The sequence below is a fragment of the Centroberyx affinis genome, unplaced genomic scaffold (genome assembly GCF_046629955.1).
Source record: "Centroberyx affinis isolate AG114_WGS23_722 - 3 ecotype Tasmania unplaced genomic scaffold, CSIRO-AGI_Caff_v1 ptg001762l_1, whole genome shotgun sequence".
Lineage (NCBI taxonomy): Eukaryota > Metazoa > Chordata > Actinopteri > Beryciformes > Berycidae > Centroberyx > Centroberyx affinis.
Window position 1 is genome coordinate 293,544 of NW_027280161.1, and position 26,234 is coordinate 319,777.

At 41.9% G+C, this 26,234-nt stretch overlaps 1 protein-coding gene across 1 annotated transcript in view; it reads right to left on the reverse strand.

The window, feature by feature from the left end:
- Nucleotides 1-1,760: 1,760 nt before the first annotated feature.
- The window catches only part of muc2.1 (mucin 2.1), a 31,013-nt gene continuing 6,539 nt past the window's right edge, over nt 1,761-26,234 (reverse strand). Inside the window, exons 8-47 of the mRNA XM_071529066.1 lie at nt 25,985-26,105; nt 25,743-25,857; nt 25,448-25,586; nt 25,230-25,343; nt 25,057-25,126; nt 24,742-24,879; nt 23,311-23,475; nt 23,004-23,098; nt 22,789-22,915; nt 22,416-22,671; nt 22,211-22,263; nt 21,994-22,091; nt 21,605-21,756; nt 21,345-21,483; nt 20,748-20,858; nt 20,454-20,633; nt 19,666-19,905; nt 19,408-19,564; nt 18,041-18,169; nt 17,598-17,814; nt 16,553-17,498; nt 7,252-7,555; nt 6,751-6,926; nt 6,422-6,596; nt 6,062-6,309; nt 5,718-5,901; nt 5,419-5,623; nt 5,067-5,242; nt 4,821-4,890; nt 4,501-4,601; nt 4,355-4,386; nt 4,064-4,241; nt 3,834-3,938; nt 3,690-3,730; nt 3,442-3,564; nt 3,194-3,292; nt 2,918-3,046; nt 2,686-2,725; nt 2,246-2,369; nt 1,761-2,107 (exon numbers count right to left, since the gene is read on the reverse strand). Of these exons, the coding sequence (XP_071385167.1) occupies nt 1,897-2,107; nt 2,246-2,369; nt 2,686-2,725; nt 2,918-3,046; nt 3,194-3,292; nt 3,442-3,564; nt 3,690-3,730; nt 3,834-3,938; nt 4,064-4,241; nt 4,355-4,386; nt 4,501-4,601; nt 4,821-4,890; nt 5,067-5,242; nt 5,419-5,623; nt 5,718-5,901; nt 6,062-6,309; nt 6,422-6,596; nt 6,751-6,926; nt 7,252-7,555; nt 16,553-17,498; nt 17,598-17,814; nt 18,041-18,169; nt 19,408-19,564; nt 19,666-19,905; nt 20,454-20,633; nt 20,748-20,858; nt 21,345-21,483; nt 21,605-21,756; nt 21,994-22,091; nt 22,211-22,263; nt 22,416-22,671; nt 22,789-22,915; nt 23,004-23,098; nt 23,311-23,475; nt 24,742-24,879; nt 25,057-25,126; nt 25,230-25,343; nt 25,448-25,586; nt 25,743-25,857; nt 25,985-26,105 (6,483 nt within the window). The 3' untranslated portion in view covers nt 1,761-1,896. The remainder of the gene's footprint in view (nt 2,108-2,245; nt 2,370-2,685; nt 2,726-2,917; nt 3,047-3,193; nt 3,293-3,441; nt 3,565-3,689; nt 3,731-3,833; nt 3,939-4,063; nt 4,242-4,354; nt 4,387-4,500; nt 4,602-4,820; nt 4,891-5,066; nt 5,243-5,418; nt 5,624-5,717; nt 5,902-6,061; nt 6,310-6,421; nt 6,597-6,750; nt 6,927-7,251; nt 7,556-16,552; nt 17,499-17,597; nt 17,815-18,040; nt 18,170-19,407; nt 19,565-19,665; nt 19,906-20,453; nt 20,634-20,747; nt 20,859-21,344; nt 21,484-21,604; nt 21,757-21,993; nt 22,092-22,210; nt 22,264-22,415; nt 22,672-22,788; nt 22,916-23,003; nt 23,099-23,310; nt 23,476-24,741; nt 24,880-25,056; nt 25,127-25,229; nt 25,344-25,447; nt 25,587-25,742; nt 25,858-25,984; nt 26,106-26,234) is intronic.

Consider the following 26,234-nt stretch of genomic DNA (forward strand, 5'->3'; position numbering starts at 1 on the left):
TAATCTACATTTAGACTTGGGACTTCACTTGAGACTTGTGCCTCAAGACTTGAGTGACTTGGGACTTGTGATAGTATTTTTGAGCAGTCTTCAAGAAAGAAATTACATTCATAAAACCAAATAGAAACATTTGTATCAATGTGGTGTCTCTTACAACAAACAACAGCAAGGGTCTGATGGATTAGTTTGGTTGACAAGGATGAACCCTGGGTTGGTGCAGTTCAGTACTGGTGGTGCTGGGCACACCTTGGGCTTGCAAGTCACAGCCTTAGTAGACTCTTCACAGATGCAGTTTTGCAGTTGTGCTCAAAACCTGTCATCCAGCTGCTGGCTGTCACTTTATCTATTGTTGACTAGTTATGGTGAACATCTTAAGTTTTTTCTTAAGTTATTTGTTTTCAATATTTATACATCTTTAGAGATAATGCATTGATTTAACATTGCAATTTAACTATTATATTGATATTATAGTACTATCAAAATTGTTGTTTATATAGAAATCTTTAAAAGATTTTGGATATTCATGGGTCCCTATAAGGTTCGGTATACTTCAATATAATAGTGCACCATTATTTGTTGTCCTTAGTTATTCTGGATTTGGGCAATAAAAAATGTCGATTAGCCTATTAATTTGACATTTGTGTATGTTGTACTTCTCTGTGGTAACTAATAACTTGGTTATGGAGATTATAGAAAGAACCATGGTACAAACAATGGAAAAAAAATCTAATATAGCACGGCAGCTGTGCTATGTACTGTCAAAATTACTTTAGTACAGGTATGGGTACCTTAGTACAAGTACCATGGTACAATTTCTTATGGGGTCATTTGGAGTTGTATTAAAATCTCTCAAGACTTAACATCAATACATTCTGTTAACAAGAATAAAACTTTTTCCTCCAAGTCATCAAAAAGTACTGAATTTGAAGATCTACAATTTGTACATTCACTAAAATGTATTGGCTAAATTAATCATATACAACCAGCAATTCCCATCTACCATCTTAATGATTTTCACTGTGAATAATCTTTCCATATAGTTTCCTTTGAGAATGGCGACCCCTGCTGATTTCAAATCCAAATGCTATCGATTCTTCCAAAAATGTCTTTTAAATTTATTTTTAACTTGTTTAAATTTGAATGTTGAGGGTTTAGAGAGTACTCAAAAACTAAGTGCAATAGAAATATTGATATTTTAAAATGGATAAATGATATTTTGAATACTACACGCCTAAATGAAGAAGACACCGTAAATCGGTATATATTACAGGAGGAGTTAGGAACTCTAGAAGGGCATTTGTAAGCTCAAGGGCCAAATAGATTGAATTTGGTGAGAAAAATTCTGCCTATTTATTTGGCGTGGAGAAAAAATGTAGACAATCAATAATCCTGTTAAATTCAGACTAAAAACTGTTAGCCTCGCTCTATGCTAAAAGAATTAAACCTTTTTTAGTAGAAATAATCTCTGTTACTCAGTCAGGGTTCATGAAAGGCAGACATATTGCTAATCAAATCCAAACAACAAAATGGGTCCAGAAATGCAAGGTACATGGCCAATGTTTCTTAGCAGTGTCAAAGTGTTTTAGAATGGATTTTTCCTTTAAGTTCCAGTGCACAAAGCAAATTTCCCACTGTGGACGATACAGCATTCTGTTCTGTTCTAGTAGTAATTAAACTCTCAACCAATGACAAAACATGCTACCACAACACAAGGTGAATTGATGCACTAAAATGAAAGAGACAAAAACATGGACAGAGTTGCAGTTTTTTAAATGCTAAATATTTTCTCTACATTGACAATCAATGTCTAGGAGTAACAAAATAACAATAAGGGAACTGTGGGAAGCAGGTATCTATTCTCCATGCATCCATCGATGTGACGATAGCGAGTTTCAGTTAGACCAGTGGGAGGCTGCGCCTCTTGCGGGCGGGTCGTCCAGCAGCGTTGCTGCAGTCTGTGTGTCTACAGCTACACGCCTCCACATGGATGTATGTGTATGGCACCACCTCTCCATTCAGACAGAGCAAGTCAACAGTGTGGTTGCTGGAGCGCGACTCCTGGCAGCAGGAGCAAGAATGCTGCATAGCGGCTGCCATTTTAGAGTATCTGAAGAGAGCAATGGACAGAGGTAGAGTTAATTGGTAGCCTTGAACTGTTCACAAACTATAACAAAACATTTTTAACATTTCCACATTGTGTGACTTGAATGAATGAATGAAGAAATATTAGTGATATCACTCTTACTTGGTGAAAGTGTTGCAGGACCCTTCACAATATGGCATGTCTACTTCTTGGATAGACTGGCAGCTGTTGTGGTTAATGTGGGTTTTCATGGATTTTAACTTGCAGGCCTTTTCCCTCTCCACACCTTTTTGGAAGAGATACACCATTAGCTTGTTTTAATTACCTTTTACCCAAAGGAAAATAACTGTGACCAGCTTGGCGTTTTGGGGGAAGCATGCATGAAAAAATGGTAGTGCTAACTTGACTGAGCCCAGCACCTCTGGTGTGGCAAACTTATGCTTTACCAACTGAGCTAAACTCAAAGTGATACTGTAGTTAGGCTCATAGAGTCTTTATAGCTGTGTCCCACAATGGCACTATGCACAGTAAAGATCTTTCAAATTCTGGGGGCCAGACGACAGAGTGACTTATGCTAGCAGCTAAAAATGTGTCATACTCACAAACTTTACAACAGCCATCTGCAGCTGTCTGAATTGTATCCTAAGGAGGCAAATGCATACCATTTCAAAACCACATTCAAAAGTGATAATGGAGTTTGTTTCGTGACAGAATACCAATTTGACATAATAACAGTAGTGCTATCTTTAAATTTCACTCTACAGATATATTACATTAAATGTATTCTAGTCAAATCCAGATTATGTTAAGTATTTTATTATAAGCAATACTTACAGGCTGGCAGTCGCTCTGCTGGAATGGTGGGCAGAGAATTTTTGAACTGATGATTGTGAAAGTGTCACCGTTCTTAACACAGGTGTAATGCTCACACTTATCCTCAGGTGGTGACCAGGTTTGTCCTTGCTGGATTGGCAGGCAGAATGATGTACACACACACACACACACACACACACACACACACACACACACACACACAGAGAGAGAAAACAGTGAGCCATTATAAGCTTCACCATATTGAGTCACTGCCAACATAGATGATGTCCAGCTTACCGTCAACAGATGCTTGGTCCCATTGACATTGAGAACACAGTGGGTCTGTACACATTTCCCACAGCATTCATCTGAATCAGTCTCGACATACTCATGTCCCTGAGAAAATGGAAGAGTTGAGTTGCTGAAGCCTCACTCATATATAAGAGCACAGTTTTGCAATGTTACTCTCATGGTATACACAGCATGGAAAAAAACAAACCATTTTAATTGAAGCATGACTAGGGATAATAATTTATTTTTCTTACCATTTCACAGTTGTCTTTACATTGCTGTAACTCACAGAGTATTTTGAACAGACCAGTCTTGGGGTCCACCTCCCTGGTACAGGTGCAATTGTGACATGCCTTTACGGGAACTGAAGCACCAGGCTATAGCAAGTACATAGAAGAAATCTGTCCATACTGGTCCTTGTAACCACAGTGGTGCAGTGGATATCATTAAATGATAGAAGTGATAGATTTTAATTATTCAGACATTCACATTCTTCACTTACCTTGTATTCCACGTCTTCGTGGACACAAACTCTTTTAGGCTCTAGGAGAGAGACATGACCCAAGTCAATGGAAATCCAGAGAGGATGCCACTGTTGTCATTATATATTATGATATGAATTGTAAATGTCAAATCACAGGCTTACCACATGTATTCTCTGGGCAACATTTTCCCTCAGGAACAGTGACTACTGGTATATATCCAATCTGACATTTCATGTTGATCGCTGGACAAGTGTTGCTGTTACATTCTGGGGATATGAAGGTGATTAAAAAATCATAGTGAGTATTTATGAGCCATCTTCAAGAATCAGCATCAATGAATTACATTCAGAAAACGAAACAGAAAAATTTGCATCAATGAGGTGTCTCTTACGGCAAACATAAGTGGAACAGCAACGGTCTGATGGATTAGTTTGGTTGACAAGGATGAACCCTGGATTGGTGCAGTTCAGTACTGGTGGTGCTGGGCACACCTTGGGCTTGCAAGTCACAGACTTAGTAGACTCTTCGCAGATGCAGTTTTGGCAGTTGTGCTCAAACCTCTCATTAAACTGAAAGAAGGAACCGTAATAGTGACTTAATTCTCTCAGTGTAAATATTGCTCCAAGTGAACAACATACGTGGGGATTTTAAGGTTGCACAAATAGCAGAAGACTCAGCTCACCTCACGTGGGTTGCCATCAGGACCAAGACATCCTATATGAAAACAAGCACTATTTTAGGACTGCATGATTGACATGATGTTATCATATAATATCATATATATTAGCTTAATCATGAGACTGACTTGCGCAAACAAGTCACACTTACCACACTTGTCAACACATATGCCGGATTCTTTGTTGAAGAGCTTCATACCATCAGGACAGAAGCAGCCCTCAGTAGTGATGTTCATGATGGATTCATTAGGACTGTAATATTCAATCAATTAAAAACACATTTAACATTGCTCCTGTCATTTCTCTTGAACTGAGTTGATTCAATGCACTACATTCTACTCTACTTTTTAGTACTCTATTTGAGGCATTGTTAACAAGATAAATCTGAACATTGATTATGCACTATTACCCATATCAAAGGAAATACTGATGTGTTAAATATACTGTATAGTTAATACACTTGAAACCTACTTGTCTTCACAGGTTGGCTGCTCTGCAGGACCACATGGCTTGTAAATTTTGTCTGACGGGCAGCCACTGGCTGTTAGGGAAGAGTGGAACTCAGTCAATTTGACCCGTACAATTTAGAAAATAAACATTACCTGTATAATAAAACCTACAATAACCTGTTTAATATGTGCTAAATGCAGCAAATATAAAAACACGAATGGCCCTTCCTGATCAGTCTTTGCAGTAAAATAATGAGGGGTGGCTTACCACACAGTGTGGTGTGGTTCCTCCAGTGCAGGCAAACCCCAGCCTGAGCACAGGCAGCAGCATAAGTCTGCAAGCTTGTGCACTGCACTGCTGGGTTAACCACATGGCAGCTATCAAAAACACAACCTTCGTAGAATTTGTCATGAAGGACAAATGGATGGCATGCCTCAAATACACTGTGGAAGTAAAACCCATATCAAATCCATTACATTTAAATTGGGTTATAAAAGGTACCACAAATAACATTGTTAATTTTCTTACAAAATGGAACAGTTATTAAAATGTAATACTGTATGTTGTTGAAGTTATGCAGATGTAAGTGAACTAGCACAGTGGGTTAGGAAATGTCTACCTGCTCTTAAGCAGATCACATATGGAGTCTGGCTGGCATGGTGTTGTTGGAGGTACAGGTGTGTTGGTGGGGAGCACAGTTGGTATATGGCAATTGGGCTGGTATATGTGTTTTGCAGGCCAATAGTCGGCCATTACAGCGCAACTTTCCACCAGCTGGCCGTTAGGCAACATGCAGTCATCAGCCTGGTTGTTGCTGCATGTTCCTAACATCATAGATAAATAACATAATATAATAACATTACTCTCCAACTTCACAAATTATTTGCCAACATGGCCATTGGAATGAGAAATTCTTACCACAGTGGCCCTGTGTGTTTTTGCCGAAGAGTCTAAATGGAAGGGTGACACTAAAGCCAGTTACTCCAAATGTAACTACCACTTGTAGGTGAGGAATCTCCAAAACCATTGTAATGCCAGAGGTTACGATCTTTATGCCATGATGTGAATAGGGTAGTTTCAGGCTTACTCCATCTTTGAGAGCCTAAATAACACAAAGAATACAATTTTTGACAAAAAGAAAATATCAATCACTGCTGGTCAAATAGGTGACCTCTACTTTCACAGCAGTCATTTATTTAATGTACTCAGTTTATGAGGAAGATATTCACATGACCCCAACAATGAATATGAACACATTTTACCTCCAAATGAGCTGCTCCAATGAGGTTATGATTCTTGAGTGTAATAACTTCTGATCCAAAGGATACAATGATAGATCGAGGACAAGATACATCTTCAGTGGGATCACAGAAGACATTGTCAATATACATCTTTAAGTAGTATTTTGATGTAATCTCTTCCATTAAGGTGTAAGTACAGTTTCCCTGATAACTGTAGAAGCGTCCATCAAATGTTATATAATGGGGGTCTCCCCAGCCTTCACATACACCTGTAAAGAAACAAAAAAGTCTTACATGGTCAACTATTATTTGTTATAATGACTAACTGAAAGTGGAGAAATGGGCATTGCCGTGCATCTCTTCAGCCACAGACTAACTCACAGTCGCAAACGTAATGTTGACAACAGTAGTTCTCATCATACACAAGAACTGGTTTCTTTCCATTGGTACAAGTGATGTTCTCAAGGGGTGGACATTCATATGGAATTATTTCAATTGTATTGTGCTCAATGCATCTGGCCATGGTGCAGTTGCACAACCAGAAGGTCTCATTTTGCTGATGTGAAAGAAAAAATAGGGGAAAGTCAGCACTGTTAAGTATTTTGCACAAGAAATGTTAAGCTTTAAACACACACTGTGTTATAAAATATATTTAAGTATAATATAAAAGAGTCCACATTTCTATAGGCTGGATATGTGAAGGTTCTTACCACTGCATCCCATTCTGAGCAGCTGGGTCCAGGTCTACGTGTGGTTGTGGGTGTGGGTGTGGGTGTGGGTGTGGTAGGGCAAGGGTTAGTCTTGTTGTGAATCTCGCAAATGTCAGAACATATCATAGTGAGACATACACCTGATCCAATGGGTTTCATGTCAAATATTGTCTCCCCTGAAGTTGAGAAAAAGGTGAGGAATTAATCAGTGGTAAACCTTAAAAACATGAGACCTCATATGGCTACTCAGACTCAAGCTAAGCTCTATTAAACAGTAGTGCAGTGACAAACATAAATCATAATAACATCTATATAATACAGCCATAAAAAAGACTCCAAGCAGTCACATCACTGTAATTTAACATCCTAATTGACATCTACTACTACATTGCATCGGTGCGACAACCACACTGACTAGCTGCTCATAGAAAACTATGCAAGCTTTAAACTGAATTTGATAATTGGAATGTGCAATATATAAAATCTATAATTCCTTCTTACCTGGTCGAAAATGTTTGCCATCAATTATACAGAAGCATTCTGTAGTTCCAGATGTAAAAGGTGTTGTAGTTGATACTGTACTGGCTTGTCTAGTTGTTGATGAAATCTCATTGGTGGTTGTCTGTGGAGATGATGTGCTAGGGGGTGATGTAGCCGTTGTCACCACAATAGGGGTCGATGTTGCCTCCTTAGTTGTAGTAGGGGGTGCAGTTGTAGTTGTTAATGGTGTAGTAGTACTGCCAGTGATAAAAGGGCCACTAGTGACAACTGAAAATGTTGTTGAAGCTGTGGAAACAGTAATTGGCTCTTCAGTTGTTGTAGGAGGTGCAGTTGGTGTGGTAGTAGACTTGGGTGTAGTGCTGCCTGTTGGTGTATGCGGTGAAGTGGTTGTTGTCACAACAGTAGTGGTTGTGGTTGGCTCTTCAGTTGTAGTAGGAGGTGCAGTTGGTGTGGTAGTGGACTTAGTTGTAGTGCTACCTGTTGGTGTATGCGGTGAAGTGGTTGTGGTTGGCTCTTCAGTTGTAGTAGGAGGTGCAGTTGGTGTGGTAGTAGACTTAGTTGTAGTGCTGCCTGTTGGTGTATGCGGTGAAGTGGTTGTTGTCACAACAGTAGTGGTTGTGGTTGGCTCTTCAGTTGTAGTAGGAGGTGCAGTTGGTGTGGTAGTAGACTTAGTTGTAGTGCTCCCTGTTGGTGTATGCGGTGAAGTGGTTGTTGTCACAACAGTAGTGGTTGTAGTTGGCTCTTCAGTTGTAGTAGGAGGTGCAGTTGGTGTGGTAGTAGACTTAGTTGTAGTGCTGCCTGTTGGTGTATGCGGTGAAGTGGTTGTTGTCACAACAGTAGTGGTTGTGGTTGGCTCTTCAGTTGTAGTAGGAGGTGCAGTTGGTGTGGTAGTAGACTTAGTTGTAGTGCTGCCTGTTGGTGTATGCGGTGAAGTGGTTGTTGTCACAACAGTAGTGGTTGTGGTTGGCTCTTCAGTTGTAGTAGGAGGTGCAGTTGGTGTGGTAGTAGACTTAGTTGTAGTGCTGCCTGTTGGTGTATGCGGTGAAGTGGTTGTTGTCACAACAGTAGCGGTTGTGGTTGGCTCTTCAGTTGTAGTAGGAGGTGCAGTTGGTGTGGTAGTAGACTTGGGTGTAGTGCTGCCTGTTGGTGTATGCGGTGAAGTGGTTGTTGTCACAACAGTAGTGGTTGTGGTTGGCTCTTCAGTTGTAGTAGGAGGTGCAGTTGGTGTGGTAGTGGACTTAGTTGTAGTGCTACCTGTTGGTGTATGCGGTGAAGTGGTTGTGGTTGGCTCTTCAGTTGTAGTAGGAGGTGCAGTTGGTGTGGTAGTAGACTTAGTTGTAGTGCTGCCTGTTGGTGTATGCGGTGAAGTGGTTGTTGTCACAACAGTAGTGGTTGTGGTTGGCTCTTCAGTTGTAGTAGGAGGTGCAGTTGGTGTGGTAGTAGACTTAGTTGTAGTGCTCCCTGTTGGTGTATGCGGTGAAGTGGTTGTTGTCACAACAGTAGTGGTTGTAGTTGGCTCTTCAGTTGTAGTAGGAGGTGCAGTTGGTGTGGTAGTAGACTTAGTTGTAGTGCTGCCTGTTGGTGTATGCGGTGAAGTGGTTGTTGTCACAACAGTAGTGGTTGTGGTTGGCTCTTCAGTTGTAGTAGGAGGTGCAGTTGGTGTGGTAGTAGACTTAGTTGTAGTGCTGCCTGTTGGTGTATGCGGTGAAGTGGTTGTTGTCACAACAGTAGTGGTTGTGGTTGGCTCTTCAGTTGTAGTAGGAGGTGCAGTTGGTGTGGTAGTAGACTTAGTTGTAGTGCTGCCTGTTGGTGTATGCGGTGAAGTGGTTGTTGTCACAACAGTAGCGGTTGTGGTTGGCTCTTCAGTTGTAGTAGGAGGTGCAGTTGGTGTGGTAGTAGACTTAGTTGTAGTGCTGCCTGTTGGTGTATGCGGTGAAGTGGTTGTTGTCACAACAGTAGTGGTTGTGGTTGGCTCTTCAGTTGTAGTAGGAGGTGCAGTTGGTGTGGTAGTAGACTTAGTTGTAGTGCTGCCTGTTGGTGTATGCGGTGAAGTGGTTGTTGTCACAACAGTAGTGGTTGTGGTTGGCTCTTCAGTTGTAGTAGGAGGTGCAGTTGGTGTGGTAGTAGACTTAGTTGTAGTGCTGCCTGTTGGTGTATGCGGTGAAGTGGTTGTTGTCACAACAGTAGTGGTTGTGGTTGGCTCTTCAGTTGTAGTAGGAGGTGCAGTTGGTGTGGTAGTAGACTTAGTTGTAGTGCTGCCTGTTGGTGTATGCGGTGAAGTGGTTGTTGTCACAACAGTAGTGGTTGTGGTTGGCTCTTCAGTTGTAGTAGGAGGTGCAGTTGGTGTGGTAGTAGACTTAGTTGTAGTGCTGCCTGTTGGTGTATGCGGTGAAGTGGTTGTTGTCACAACAGTAGTGGTTGTGGTTGGCTCTTCAGTTGTAGAAGGAGGTGCAGTTGGTGTGGTAGTAGACTTAGTTGTAGTGCTGCCTGTTGGTGTATGCGGTGAAGTGGTTGTTGTCACAACAGTAGTGGTTGTGGTTGGCTCTTCAGTTGTAGTAGGAGGTGCAGTTGGTGTGGTAGTAGACTTAGTTGTAGTGCTGCCTGTTGGTGTATGCGGTGAAGTGGTTGTTGTCACAACAGTAGTGGTTGTGGTTGGCTCTTCAGTTGTAGTAGGAGGTGCAGTTGGTGTGGTAGTAGACTTAGTTGTAGTGCTGCCTGTTGGTGTATGCGGTGAAGTGGTTGTTGTCACAACAGTAGTGGTTGTAGTTGGCTCTTCAGTTGTAGTAGGAGGTGCAGTTGGTGTGGTAGTAGACTTAGTTGTAGTGCTGCCTGTTGGTGTATGCGGTGAAGTGGTTGTTGTCACAACAGTAGAGGTTGTGGTTGGCTCTTCAGTTGTAGTAGGAGGTGCAGTTGGTGTGGTAGTAGACTTAGTTGTAGTGCTGCCTGTTGGTGTATGCGCTGAAGTGGTTGTTGTCACAACAGTGGTGGTTGTGGTTGGCTCTTCAGTTGTAGTAGTAGGTGCAGTTGGTGTGGTAGTAGACTTAGTTGTAGTGCTGCCTGTTGGTGTATGCGGTGAAGTGGTTGTTGTCACAACAGTAGTGGTTGTGGTTGGCTCTTCAGTTGTAGTAGGAGGTGCAGTTGGTGTGGTAGTAGACTTAGTTGTAGTGCTGCCTGTTGGTGTATGCGGTGAAGTGGTTGTTGTCACAACAGTAGTGGTTGTGGTTGGCTCTTCAGTTGTAGTAGGAGGTGCAGTTGGTGTGGTAGTAGACTTAGTTGTAGTGCTGCCTGTTGGTGTATGCGGTGAAGTGGTTGTTGTCACAACAGTAGTGGTTGTGGTTGGCTCTTCAGTTGTAGTAGGAGGTGCAGTTGGTGTGGTAGTAGACTTAGTTGTAGTGCTGCCTGTTGGTATATGCGGTGAAGTGGTTGTTGTCACAACAGTAGTGGTTGTGGTTGGCTCTTCAGTTGTAGTAGGAGGTGCAGTTGGTGTGGTAGTAGACTTAGTTGTAGTGCTGCCTGTTGGTGTATGCGGTGAAGTGGTTGTTGTCACAACAGTAGTGGTTGTGGTTGGCTCTTCAGTTGTAGTAGGAGGTGCAGTTGGTGTGGTAGTAGACTTAGTTGTAGTGCTGCCTGTTGGTGTATGCGGTGAAGTGGTTGTTGTCACAACAGTAGTGGTTATGGTTGGCTCTTCAGTTGTAGTAGGAGGTGCAGTTGGTGTGGTAGTAGACTTAGTTGTAGTGCTGCCTGTTGGTGTATGCGGTGAAGTGGTTGTTGTCACAACAGTAGTGGTTGTGGTTGGCTCTTCAGTTGTAGTAGGAGGTGCAGTTGGTGTGGTAGTAGACTTAGTTGTAGTGCTGCCTGTTGGTGTATGCGGTGAAGTGGTTGTTGTCACAACAGTAGTGGTTGTAGTTGGCTCTTCAGTTGTATTAGGAGGTGCAGTTGGTGTGGTAGTAGACTTAGTTGTAGTGCTGCCTGTTGGTGTATGCGGTGAAGTGGTTGTTGTCACAACAGTAGTGGTTGTGGTTGGCTCTTCAGTTGTAGTAGGAGGTGCAGTTGGTGTGGTAGTAGACTTAGTTGTAGTGCTGCCTGTTGGTGTATGCGGTGAAGTGGTTGTTGTCACAACAGTAGTGGTTGTGGTTGGCTCTTCAGTTGTAGTAGGAGGTGCAGTTGGTGTGGTAGTAGACTTAGTTGTAGTGCTGCCTGTTGGTGTATGCGGTGAAGTGGTTGTTGTCACAACAGTAGTGGTTGTGGTTGGCTCTTCAGTTGTAGTAGGAGGTGCAGTTGGTGTGGTAGTAGACTTAGTTGTAGTGCTGCCTGTTGGTGTATGCGGTGAAGTGGTTGTTGTCACAACAGTAGTGGTTGTAGTTGGCTCTTCAGTTGTAGTAGGAGGTGCAGTTGGTGTGGTAGTAGACTTAGTTGTAGTGCTGCCTGTTGGTGTATGCGCTGAAGTGGTTGTTGTCACAACAGTAGTGGTTGTGGTTGGCTCTTCAGTTGTAGTAGGAGGTGCAGTTGGTGTGGAAGTAGACTTAGTTGTAGTGCTGCCTGTTGGTGTATGCGGTGAAGTGGTTGTTGTCACAACAGTAGTGGTTGTAGTTGGCTCTTCAGTTGTAGTAGGAGGTGCAGTTGGTGTGGTAGTAGACTTAGTTGTAGTGCTGCCTGTTGGTGTATGCGGTGAAGTGGTTGTTGTCACAACAGTAGAGGTTGTGGTTGGCTCTTCAGTTGTAGTAGGAGGTGCAGTTGGTGTGGTAGTAGACTTAGTTGTAGTGCTGCCTGTTGGTGTATGCGCTGAAGTGGTTGTTGTCACAACAGTGGTGGTTGTGGTTGGCTCTTCAGTTGTAGTAGTAGGTGCAGTTGGTGTGGTAGTAGACTTAGTTGTAGTGCTGCCTGTTGGTGTATGCGGTGAAGTGGTTGTTGTCACAAAAGTAGTGGTTGTGGTTGGCTCTTCAGTTGTAGTAGGAGGTGCAGTTGGTGTGGTAGTAGACTTAGTTGTAGTGCTGCCTGTTGGTGTATGCGGTGAAGTGGTTGTTGTCACAACAGTAGTGGTTGTGGTTGGCTCTTCAGTTGTTGTAGGAGGTGCAGTTGGTCTGGTAGTGGACTTAGTTGTAGTGCTACCTGTTGGTGTATGCGGTGAAGTGGCTGTGGTTGGCTCTTCAGTTGTAGTAGGAGGTGCAGTTGGTGTGGTAGTAGACTTAGTTGTAGTGCTGCCTGTTGGTGTATGCGGTGAAGTGGTTGTTGTCACAACAGTAGTGGTTGTGGTTGGCTCTTCAGTTGTAGTAGGAGGTGCAGTTGGTGTGGAAGTAGACTTAGTTGTAGTGCTGCCTGTTGGTGTATGCGGTGAAGTGGTTGTTGTCACAACAGTAGTGGTTGTAGTTGGCTCTTCAGTTGTAGTAGGAGGTGCAGTTGGTGTGGTAGTAGACTTAGTTGTAGTGCTGCCTGTTGGTGTATGCGGTGAAGTGGTTGTTGTCACAACAGTAGAGGTTGTGGTTGGCTCTTCAGTTGTAGTAGGAGGTGCAGTTGGTGTGGTAGTAGACTTAGTTGTAGTGCTGCCTGTTGGTGTATGCGCTGAAGTGGTTGTTGTCACAACAGTGGTGGTTGTGGTTGGCTCTTCAGTTGTAGTAGTAGGTGCAGTTGGTGTGGTAGTAGACTTAGTTGTAGTGCTGCCTGTTGGTGTATGCGGTGAAGTGGTTGTTGTCACAACAGTAGTGGTTGTGGTTGGCTCTTCAGTTGTAGTAGGAGGTGCAGTTGGTGTGGTAGTAGACTTAGTTGTAGTGCTGCCTGTTGGTGTATGCGGTGAAGTGGTTGTTGTCACAACAGTAGTGGTTGTGGTTGGCTCTTCAGTTGTTGTAGGAGGTGCAGTTGGTCTGGTAGTGGACTTAGTTGTAGTGCTACCTGTTGGTGTATGCGGTGAAGTGGCTGTGGTTGGCTCTTCAGTTGTAGTAGGAGTTGCAGTTGGTGTGGTAGTAGACTTAGTTGTAGTGCTGCCTGTTGGTGTATGCAGTGAAGTGGTTGTTGTCACAACAGTAGTGGTTGTGGTTGGCTCTTCAGTTGTAGTAGGAGGTGCAGTTGGTGTGGTAGTAGACTTAGTTGTAGTGCTGCCTGTTGGTGTATGCGGTGAAGTGGTTGTTGTCACAACAGTAGTGGTTGTGGTTGGCTCTTCAGTTGTAGTAGGAGGTGCAGTTGGTGTGGTAGTAGACTTAGTTGTAGTGCTGCCTGTTGGTGTATGCGGTGAAGTGGTTGTTGTCACAACAGTAGTGGTTGTGGTTGGCTCTTCAGTTGTAGTAGGAGGTGCAGTTGGTGTGGTAGTAGACTTAGTTGTAGTGCTGCCTGTTGGTGTATGCGGTGAAGTGGTTGTTGTCACAACAGTAGTGGTTGTGGTTGGCTCTTCAGTTGTAGTAGGAGGTGCAGTTGGTGTGGTAGTAGACTTAGTTGTAGTGCTGCCTGTTGGTGTATGCGGTGAAGTGGTTGTTGTCACAACAGTGGTGGTTGTGGTTGGCTCTTCAGTTGTAGTAGTAGGTGCAGTTGGTGTGGTAGTAGACTTAGTTGTAGTGCTGCCTGTTGGTGTATGCGGTGAAGTGGTTGTTGTCACCACAATAGGGGTCGATGTTGCCTCCTTAGTTGTAGTAGGGGGTGCAGTTGTAGTTGTTAATGGTGTAGTAGTATTGCCAGTGATAACAGGGCCACTAGCGACAACTGAAAATGTTGTTGAAAAAGTAATTGGCTCTTCAGTTGTTTTAGGAGGTGCAGTTGGTGTGGTAGTAGACTTAGTTGTAGTGCTGCCTGTTGGTGTATGCGGTGAAGTGGTTGTTGTCACAACAGTAGTGGTTGTGGTTGGCTCTTCAGTTGTAGTAGGAGGTGCAGTTGGTGTGGTAGTAGACTTAGTTGTAGTGCTGCCTGTTGGTGTATGCGCTGAAGTGGTTGTTGTCACAACAGTAGTGGTTGTGGTTGGCTCTTCAGTTGTTGTAGGAGGTGCAGTTGGTGTGGTAGTAGACTTAGTTGTAGTGCTGCCTGTTGGTGTATGCGGTGAAGTGGTTGTTGTCACAACAGTAGTGGTTGTGGTTGGCTCTTCAGTTGTAGTAGGAGGTGCAGTTGGTGTGGTAGTAGACTTAGTTGTAGTGCTGCCTGTTGGTGTATGCGGTGAAGTGGTTGTTGTCACAACAGTAGAGGTTGTGGTTGGCTCTTCAGTTGTAGTAGGAGGTGCAGTTGGTGTGGTAGTAGACTTAGTTGTAGTGCTGCCTGTTGATGTATGCGGTGAAGTGGTTGCTGTCACAACAGTAGTGGTTGTGGTTGGCTCTTCAGTTGTAGTAGGAGGTGCAGTTGGTGTGGTAGTAGACTTAGTTGTAGTGCTGCCTGTTGGTGTATGCGCTGAAGTGGTTGTTGTCACAACAGTAGTGGTTGTGGTTGGCTCTTCAGTTGTAGTAGGAGGTGCAGTTGGTGTGGTAGTAGACTTAGTTGTAGTGCTGCCTGTTGGTGTATGCGGTGAAATGGTTGTCACAACAGTAGAGGTTGTGGTTGGCTCTTCAGTTGTAGTAGGAGGTGCAGTTGGTGTGGTAGTAGACTTAGTTGTAGTGCTGCCTGTTGGTGTATGCGGTGAAGTGGTTGTTGTCACAACAGTAGTGGTTGTGGTTGGCTCTTCAGTTGTTGTAGGAGGTGCAGTTGGTCTGGTAGTGGACTTAGTTGTAGTGCTACCTGTTGGTGTATGCGGTGAAGTGGCTGTGGTTGGCTCTTCAGTTGTAGTAGGAGGTGCAGTTGGTGTGGTAGTAGACTTAGTTGTAGTGCTGCCTGTTGGTGTATGCAGTGAAGTGGTTGTTGTCACAACAGTAGTGGTTGTGGTTGGCTCTTCAGTTGTAGTAGGAGGTGCAGTTGGTGTGGTAGTAGACTTAGTTGTAGTGCTGCCTGTTGGTGTATGCGCTGAAGTGGTTGTTGTCACAACAGTAGTGGTTGTGGTTGGCTCTTCAGTTGTAGTAGGAGGTGCAGTTGGTGTGGTAGTAGACTTAGTTGTAGTGCTGCCTGTTGGTGTATGCGGTGAAGTGGTTGTTGTCACAACAGTAGTGGTTGTGGTTGGCTCTTCAGTTGTAGTAGGAGGTGCAGTTGGTGTGGTAGTAGACTTAGTTGTAGTGCTGCCTGTTGGTGTATGCGGTGAAGTGGTTGTTGTCACAACAGTAGTGGTTGTGGTTGGCTCTTCAGTTGTAGTAGGAGGTGCAGCTGGTGTGGTAGTAGACTTAGTTGTAGTGCTGCCTGTTGGTGTATGCGGTGAAGTGGTTGTTGTCACAACAGTAGAGGTTGTGGTTGGCTCTTCAGTTGTAGTAGGAGGTGCAGTTGGTGTGGTAGTAGACTTAGTTGTAGTGCTGCCTGTTGATGTATGCGGTGAAGTGGTTGCTGTCACAACAGTAGTGGTTGTGGTTGGCTCTTCAGTTGTAGTAGGAGGTGCAGTTGGTGTGGTAGTAGACTTAGTTGTAGTGCTGCCTGTTGGTGTATGCGCTGAAGTGGTTGTTGTCACAACAGTAGTGGTTGTGGTTGGCTCTTCAGTTGTAGTAGGAGGTGCAGTTGGTGTGGTAGTAGACTTAGTTGTAGTGCTGCCTGTTGGTGTATGCGGTGAAATGGTTGTCACAACAGTAGAGGTTGTGGTTGGCTCTTCAGTTGTAGTAGGAGGTGCAGTTGGTGTGGTAGTAGACTTAGTTGTAGTGCTGCCTGTTGGTGTATGCGGTGAAGTGGTTGTTGTCACAACAGTAGTGGTTGTGGTTGGCTCTTCAGTTGTTGTAGGAGGTGCAGTTGGTCTGGTAGTGGACTTAGTTGTAGTGCTACCTGTTGGTGTATGCGGTGAAGTGGCTGTGGTTGGCTCTTCAGTTGTAGTAGGAGGTGCAGTTGGTGTGGTAGTAGACTTAGTTGTAGTGCTGCCTGTTGGTGTATGCAGTGAAGTGGTTGTTGTCACAACAGTAGTGGTTGTGGTTGGCTCTTCAGTTGTAGTAGGAGGTGCAGTTGGTGTGGTAGTAGACTTAGTTGTAGTGCTGCCTGTTGGTGTATGCGCTGAAGTGGTTGTTGTCACAACAGTAGTGGTTGTGGTTGGCTCTTCAGTTGTAGTAGGAGGTGCAGTTGGTGTGGTAGTAGACTTAGTTGTAGTGCTGCCTGTTGGTGTATGCGCTGAAGTGGTTGTTGTCACAACAGTAGTGGTTGTGGTTGGCTCTTCAGTTGTAGTAGGAGGTGCAGTTGGTGTGGTAGTAGACTTAGTTGTAGTGCTGCCTGTTGGTGCATGCGGTGAAGTGGTTGTTGTCACAACAGTAGTGGTTGTGGTTGGCTCTTCAGTTGTAGTAGGAGGTGCAGTTGGTGTGGTAGTAGACTTAGTTGTAGTGCTGCCTGTTGGTGTATGCGGTGAAGTGGTTGTTGTCACAACAGTAGTGGTTGTGGTTGGTGCTTCAGTTGTAGTAGGAGGTGCAGTTGGTGTGGTAGTAGACTTAGTTGTAGTGCTGCCTGTTGGTGTATGCGGTGAAGTGGTTGTTGTCACAACAGTAGTGGTTGTGGTTGGCTCTTCAGTTGTAGTAGGAGGTGCAGTTGGTGTGGTAGTAGACTTAGTTGTAGTGCTGCCTGTTGGTGTATGCGGTGAAGTGGTTGTTGTCACAACAGTAGTGGTTGTGGTTGGCTCTTCAGTTGTAGTAGGAGGTGCAGTTGGTGTGGTAGTAGACTTAGTTGTAGTGCTGCCTGTTGGTGTATGTGTAGTGGTTGGCCCTTCACATATACAACATTCTACTCTGATTTTATAGTCGAAGCACTTTCGCGGCGGCCTAAGCTGATCCTCTTTTCTACATATCAAACCATATGTTACATCACAAGTAACAACTTGGTGAGTAGCACTCACAAAGTCATCTAGGTCTATAAGAGGATGGTCTTTTGCTCTACATTCAATGTCCCTTGGATTTTCACAGACTTGTTTACCACTGTTTGTGATGTTCTCATATGTTTCCCAGTCACTTTTGTCTTTTATGGGATCATGCACATTATACCATTCTGACCATTCACAAATTGTAATACAAGGAGTAGTAGTGGGTACACTGTGTGTTGTCGTAACACTTGCGGTGGGTGTGGCTATAGAGGGAGTTGGCGTTGGAGTTTTTTCAGTCGTAGTACGGGGTGTAGTTGAATGGGTTGTCAACTTAGTTGTGCTGCCTGTTGTAGTTGTCTCAGGTGAAAAAGTGGTTGTCACAACAGTGGTGGGTGATGTCACTTTTGTTGTAGTAGGGGGTGCTGTTGGTGTGGTGGTAGATACAGTTGAAGAATTTGTTGTAGTGCTTCTTGTTGTTGATGTTGTATAAGGTGTTGAAGTGGTGGTGATCATGGTGGATGTTGTTGTTATTGATGGTGGGGTAGTTGTGCCACATGTTTCATTTGTATATATCACTGTTGCATTGATGCAAATTGCATAGTAGCACATCCCCAAGTTGTCAGTCACATTGTAAATAACTTCATTTTCCTCATATGCTGTCTCATTGTAAAAGCATCCAGGACACTTCTCAACACATATCTGCTTTCCCTCATCAAATATGGGCTTATCTTCTGGGCATACTGGGTAACAGCCTGTAACAATCCCAGCATAATCAGTTTAAGTAGTGATATATTTAGTGATATAGTTAATGTTATGTTAGACACTGGTGTTGGGTTGGTGGTCTTTGGATTACTGTACTTATTTTGTCACACAGAAAAGTAAGCCAAGTAGTACAGTTTTCTCTATCAGTTCAGAATTTTAGATTTTAACGTAATGCTAACTAAACAGGAACAAGGTAAAACAATGTGTAAAATGTACCTTCCAGGAGGGGTATAGAGTTGCCACATATTCCTTCTGGGTGCAAACAGGTCTTGTAGCAAGGTGTGTGGCAAGGGCTGTAGTGCCACTTGCATTCATTTGGGCCATTGTAGTAATCACAAAAGACAGCTAAGTGGGAAAGATGCAAGTTAATTTTCTATCTGAATAAAACAAAACTTGATTTAAAATGACTCACATCATAAGCCATAAAAAATATTCTAATCATCCTGACCGAGCACTTATCAGACAATGCAAATTTCATTTCATTTATATAATGACAAGGAGTATTTCCACAATCAACGTACCCAGAAGTGTTACATAGTGAACAAAGCTGCATCTATGGTGTAGGTGTCTATGACGGTGCGAGCATTTATATTATTATAGCACAGAAGGTATAACAACAGATGCAGTCGTGTTTACATTCTCTGAAACCCATGTTCTGGGATATTTTTCGCCACAAATTCAATGACATCTGTTAATCTTTATAATTTGGGGATGAGGTGTGGTACAAATAACATATTTGCAATCCTTGGATCCTTGTCTTGTCTCTCTTTGACCTGCTCCATGTTGTTTTCACTACTACACCAACCGGATACAGGTAGAAGGAAATACGAAGCGGCCCAAGCAAGCCAATCACAGTTATTGCGGTTTTGCATCGCCCTATGTGCAGTTACATTTTTAGAGAGGTGCATGTAAGCTACAGCGGCAGCCTCTGTGGGCTACACTGGCACTGCATATGCATCTATAGCGTAGTAACCCAGAACCACAAATCAGCATGAACAACCTTCATGTTCATTTTGGTAGCCCTTTAATTATATTTTTGGAGTTGCCTCCAGGTAAGTTGAGTAAGAGAAGAAATAAACACTATCACAATTGCCAATATATTTATACAATATACGTATATACGATATATTTTGGTTAATTATATTACACTGAAATCACAGTAAAATAAACCTTAAACTAAAATAAACCATGACAATTTAGTACATGAATGATTTCAATTTTTATACATGAAATTTTACATATAATATATATAATATTTACAAAAGTACAACAGCTGGTTCCCAAGGAGTCAAGTATTTTATCTCTGTTCCAATTATTATGGTATCCTTAATTAAGTTTGGTTTCGGACCATGTATAAATTTCAAGTATCAAACTATTCAAAAGGACATTTACTATGGAAATAGAAAAAGGTACATGTATAATCTGTTTGCCATTGACAAATGACTGCTTTTGATTTTCATTTTTGCATATCTTGTAGATGTTTGTTTTGTTTTTTCACTTTTTTTTTTCAAAATCTCACTTGGTGCCCATTGAACTGCTAATTGGTTTGGCTTAGCCTAAAGGTAAAATTATTGTTTACTTACGACAGATTTCTGGGGTTCTCCATGCAACACATTCACCAGCTTCATTGCAAGCCTGAGCATAAGCTGCTACTGCTGTGCAGAAACACTCACAGTCTCCCCCAGTGTCACAGGCACATGAGTCTTTCACACAGTTTTCATAAAATGGAGCAGGGTCTACCTGTACAGTCATTCAAATGGCATTATGGAATTGTTTTTGAAAGCTGTTTTTTAACCATTAAACACCAAGAATGATACATCAGAAAAATTTATGCATTTTACCTTTCTGTGGCAGTTTTTGAAAGTATCTCCTTTTATAATGTTGCATTGTATTTTAGCCCAGTAATGTCGATTGGGTCTTGCTCCACAAGGGTCAATGTTTGCTACTGCGTCTAGGCAACTGCTGGACACTTTCCAGCTGTTTGCAAACTCTAAGGGATTGCTCACTGTGATCTGACCCTGGGTGGTGAAGTCATTCTGTCCGTCTCCATCAAAATCTCCACACAGGCCACATACCTCTCCCTGTACAGCAAGATAAAAGGACACAATGAGTTCATTAACATGTGCACAGTATTCCAGGTGAATACTATTTATTATAAAGAATGAGTATTTTCCAGGCATGGACATCCCTGTACACATTAATAAACAGAATATACCTCATGGAATCTGAGCTTACACAAGCCACATATACCAACAGCTACGGTATATATGAAATGTGTCCTTGCCAATAACAATATATTCCAGGTAGCTAATCTACTTTAAATCACATATCCCAATCTCTTTTTAGGATTTGAAATATCTAATGCTTATAATGATTTAAATTGTAATGGTAAAACAATGTATGGTATGTCTCACATTAAAGGTACAATTCTACGATAAAGCTTTATGATTAGCATTCAAGAAATGATCTGCAAAGACAGCTGGACTACAGATTAGTAGAAAGTATGGTACTTACCCAACTTGTTGCTCCAGCTCTAAACATTTCTTGAAATGCTTAAATCTTAAAAATCTTGAACGGCACTCATTTATATTCACTTAAGTATTTAAAGTAGACTTAAAATGTGACTCACGCTGTGGTGTGGTTCAAGGATGATGCGCACGGTGGTTTTGCGATCCCACAGCACTGTCAGACCAATAGCAGATTCAATGACCAGATACAAGCCAAGATTCCTTATCTTGTACTTAATATGAGCGCCATCTCCCAGGTCCTCCACCTCATATTTTCCCTTTAACAGTCTGATTTCTGTTCTCTGTAATGTTAAGGAGAATTCAGTTACTTTTAAATTGCAATGTAAAAACTGCAGTTTGAGAAACCGCTTGATTGATTTGATCTCAATTCACTTTAGTTTGCCATGAAGTCTTACCCCCAGTTGAATTCTGACGTATTTGGAGCAAGTGGTGCCTGTAGATCCACATGGTTTATTTTCTGTGACAACTAGGAAGTTGTCCTGTACTGTCTTATTGCCACATTTGTTCTTTAACACAAAAAGATGTTTGTTTTGTAGATGACAGAGACCAAGACACCAAATCACATCACACTTCAGTTTTGAACATTATTAGAGTGCACATTCTGAAGATGCCGATTTTGATTCATCTTTAGTGGTGTGTAATATTTTGCAATTTGATCATTTATTAAGAGGATATGCTTCTGAATGCTGCAGTGTTACGTCTAATTTGTCTAAGACATCTAACTAAGAAAGGCTAGACCATTTAGTTATCTAAACTTTTCATTCATAATCATAATTATGAAAAGCTTTCCTCTTAAAATGAAGGGACATCAATATAGCTAAATTTTGGCATGAGTCAGCATGAGTATTTTTTCAAGTAATAATTTCTTCACTGGCTTTCAGCCCTCGTCACATTCAGGATTAACACAAAATTAGCATTCTAGAAATATATATCTATGAATTGATAAGGTGAGCATAATGTTTGTGTGTATGGTTTTGTCATGCATTGTTTACCTTGATAGCAATATAGCCACAATCGCCATGAAACCCGTATGTACGCTGATCAAAAGTATTGTAATGACCACTTCCATAAATTATGCATGTTCCCGGGCATTTTTTTTCAGTGCACTCCCAATTCCCACTCTTGCAGGTACTAGAAGTGTAAGATAGGAGTTAAAAAAAAAGTTTTGAATATTATAATGGATTAAAATATTCAGGCAGATATGACAGAATGTGTTTATCATACTATACGTCTTATCAAAACAAGATCATACCAGTTATTGCACTGAATTGAGATTTGTGTCCCAGGGGCATAGGGAAACCCGTCATGGTAGCATGGACATTCATGTTCTTTCACACAGGAACCTTTGCCATCATCAATGAGGCCACTTGGACACTGACAGCCAGATTTACACTCTGTGGCATCCTGGGAGGACAGAAAGATCACAGAGAGGAAAAAGGGCAAAAATTACTGACCGTTAAGCTACTGATAATGTTTATATGCTGAACAAACTCTCTAGAAACTAACTAGAGACAGTGGGTTACATCTTAAAAATATTGCGCTAGTAAACTTAAGTACTAAAGTAAGTTGAGGAAATAAATATTAAGCCTAGTTATTTATGGATGAGAGGTTGACTTAGATACAGCAGAGAATTCAACTCACACAGTAGTCACTGTCCAGATTTCTACAGGTTTGAGCACACTGCTGCTCTCCTGTTCCTGCAGTGGAGCAGTTGAAGAAAACCTTCGGAGAAGGACATGCTGAAACAGAAGAAGACATTAGATTTTACTGAAAGAAATGTCCTGTCAACTAAAATCATATAATCTAATGTGCTTATGTAACACTGCCAAAAAACAAACAAACAAAAAAACACACTTACTTGATGAGCGAGCTTTCCAAGAACGGCAATGAAGCTTGCCATTGGTGCACACACTAGAAAGATATCAAAGATATAAAATGCAACACAAAGGGACTTAAAAATAATTCAATTTCTGTACACCTTATATAGGTGTTTGTTTATTTTTATAGATGCTGAAAATCCTTAGTCCAGGAATTTTCAAAGTGAGATGTCAGCAGTAACTAACCAGTGCTCATCGTTGATACTGATGGACTTTCCTGGCTTGATGTGGGCTCCATCATGATAGCAGGGACATTTTGCCATGGGCACGCAGATGCCGCTGTCATCCAGGTAGCGACCCTCAGGGCAGGAGCAGCCATCCACGGGCAAGAAGTTGGACGTGCAGCTCTGCTGCTCTGAGCCTAGTGATCTGCATGTCAGCAGGCATCGCTGAATCTTATAGGAGAAAGTCTGAGACGCTGGGCAACTCCTTGTGTATTTATCTGTTTTGTGTCAGATATGAGGGAATGGTTAATTCATAGTCTAACAACACAGGTTTAATAAAAGCTTAGGAAATAATCTATCAACTACACCACTGCATAATATTGTGAAATCCTTACCACACACTTTCTCTCTCCAGTCTGTCAGGAACACTCCCTTTGATGCACAGGCTCGCGCATAGGAGGAGAAGACGGCACACAGGCAGGCCTCACTCTTGTCACAGTTACAGCTAGCATAGGTGCATCGCTGCAGAAGATAAGAAGCTTTTTTTAGGGCATTGCAATCCCAACAGAATTTAATCAAATGAGACAGAACCAGAAAAACTGTGTGATACCTTGTAGTACATCTCAGGATCAACCATTGCATGGCACTGGGCGAGAGTACTTTTTGGGTTTCTTAGCAAGGAGCACCAGTGTTCAGCGTACCTCTCTGGGGGCAGATGAAGAGTATTTTGTATGTATGTTTACATTACAGCTTATACATTACATACTTGCGGACTTGAAGTAACAACAGTGTCAAGCAGGGAATCACAATCAAAGAGACACACTGGACCAAAAAAAAGAAACACACCAAAAGAAAAATAGAAAAAGCTGTCACTGTATGACTAGAGATCATGATGACCTAGTGAAGGTGCAGCATACCATTTTCCTTGCTGAGGGAACAGGGGTCCTCCAGTCTCTCCTCTCTGTCTTGGCAGTTAAGGTTAGACTTCCAGGAGTTACCAAAAGAAGATGCTGTACCCTCCACTATCCCCTGAGGGGTCTTCATGTCATCAGACAGGACCATATTGTAGTTCCCACATAAACCTAAAACAAACAAAAACCATGATTAAGCTCATTTGTGAGCCTGTTCAGCACTACTGACCAAATAGAAGTGAGACTGTTGATTCAGTAAAGCATAGTACCAAATATATCTACTCTGTTGTAGTCTTGAATATGTTTACCAATAAAATGTGTGCTGATACATGTGGTGTGTTTCTGTGCTGTCAGATCAAGTCAGGTGGATTGAGGAGCCTAAATTGTCCATAGGCATGAGTGTGTTCGTGTGTAGTATGGTATATGATGTGTATGATGACAGTAAAATGATGTATGAGGTAGTATATGATCTATACAGTAGTATGTATATGATGTAGTTAATGATGTATATGAACTGTTTATATGATGTAGTATTGGATGTATATGATGTGTATATATCATGTAGTATGTACAGTATATGACATGTACTGTATATGATGGTATGTAAAGCTCTTTGAGACATGCTTATGATGAAGTGCTATATAAATAAACTAGACTAGACTAGACTTTTCTTATCTGACTACGGAAGCCGAGAACGGCCGTGCTTACAATTATTTTTTTAATGCCGTTATCTCGAGATCACGAGTTAATTATCTCGTTATCTCGAAAAAACGAGTTTTGTTATCTCGAGATAACGAGATAATCAACCCGTTATCACGAGAAAACAAAATGTCGTTTCCTCCTATTACTTATAATGTTTATCAGAGATCAGGAGTGCCATGCCAGCATACATAGGGCGTCTTGACAACTGTAGCAACTGATTTTTAAGCTGGAAATGTAACTGCAGCAAACAAAACTACACATTTATGCTTCCTGTTCAGTTATGAATCCTCCCCGACAGTCATGGCAGTGATCTTGAAGGCTGAAATCAGGTGTGATCAAATGAACCAGAGACTCTTTCGAGTTCTCCATATTATCCCGTGATCTCGAGAAAACAAAAGTCGTTTTCTCATGATAAATTATCTCGAGAAAACGAGCTTTGTTATCTCGAGATAACGAGATAATTAACTCGTGATCTCGACATAACGACATTAAAAAAAATAATTGCAAGCACGGCCGTTCTCGGCTTCCGTATCTGACAGCTGTATGAGGCAAAAAGAATTTCCTGACAGGCTAATAAATCATCACCATTATCTTCTTCATCACTAATATTATCATCCTCAGCAGACAAATAATACATACATATATATATGTTTTGTAATACCTATATTGTATCTTATTGCATACATAATGCACTGTGACATACTTTACAGGGACACAACAAATGTAAAAACGTACCACGCGTCTTTGTCTTGTAGCTCTGTTCCAGGGTGACGTAGACTTGCATGACAGGAACATGCTGGATCTGGATCTGCAACCCAAAACTGGTCTGGAGCAAGATGTGAAAGGATGAAGCCTGGAATATGTTGATGTCACCTATGAATAAAGGAAAATACAAAATAGTATGACAGTTTGCTGATGTTGTTGTTGTACAAATGAAAGGTGAAAATAATAGATAACTGTTTACAGAATGCACCTCTTGTTTCATACAGAATTTCTAAAGTTTCATTCAGTTTCTTGCAGACTTTCCTTTTATATGACCATATATCCTACCTGTGTGGTAGGGCAAACTGATGACCTGCATGTTATGCCTTGCCTTTCCATCAGCAGTAAACACTAACACCTGCAGAAAAACACCAATGCTCATCAGAAAGTTGCATATATGAACAGTGTAAATTGATTTGTGACTAAATATAATCTTTTTCAGATAACAGGCTACAACTTACATTGTTCCTGTCATTGTTCAGCAGGACCTTAAGGGTCTTAAGACAAGTGTCAAACTCGTGGCTCACACACGGCACCAACTGGGCCAAGATGGTAAACTTTGGACTCACATCATCCTGAAACATACACAGTGTAAGCAACAATTAAATGAATTGGATTCCATATGTTTACTGTTAGTAAGAACTAAGAACTAAAATAACTCATTCACCTTGCTTTCCACCTTAGCTAGGGTGTAATAACAGTCTCCATGGAAGGTGTAGGCTTTCCCGTCAAAGGTAGTTACATGTGAACCCTCTTCAACTGCACATGTAGCAGGACTTTTTAGGCTCTTACAAGACCATCTACCCTCATAACACGTACTGAAACAAGCAAAACGATTTGAGGTAGTTTAGAAAGGGGATAAAAGGGATAAATGGAGGAAAAAATAGAGGCAAAGTTGTGTTGAAGAATGTCATACACATAATTCAGCAAAGCAGAGAATATATATTATTTATATTATGAAACATTTGACATACCATTCCTCTCTGTCCTGTCTGTAAACCTCCCCAGTGTTGTAGACTTTATCATGCTTGCACTGACACTCAGACTGAGGGATACATCCTCTCTTGGAAATATCATCAAACACCGTTCCTGAAGTAGACATAGTTTACATTAACATTTTTAGGTGACAGATTGTATATTTAAAGGTAATAAAAGGGGAAATAGTAAACACTTTTTTTTTTTACTACACAGCAAGAGATGTGTGTGCAGGACTAACCATCAGGGCAGAAGCAGCCGTCCATTTTGTGCTCCTCACACAGAGAGCTTGTGTCTGAGTATGTGCAAGTATCCATGCAAGGGGAACCACTCTCTTCATACACCATGTTGAATGGGCACTGCTTTGCTGTAACAGGAACATAAATTAACCTCATGAGGAGTGAGGATATGGTACGATTAAATACAGCTCCATAAAGAAAGATTTAATAATCATAATAACATTTTGGCCATGTTTTTTTTTCATTTTTTAT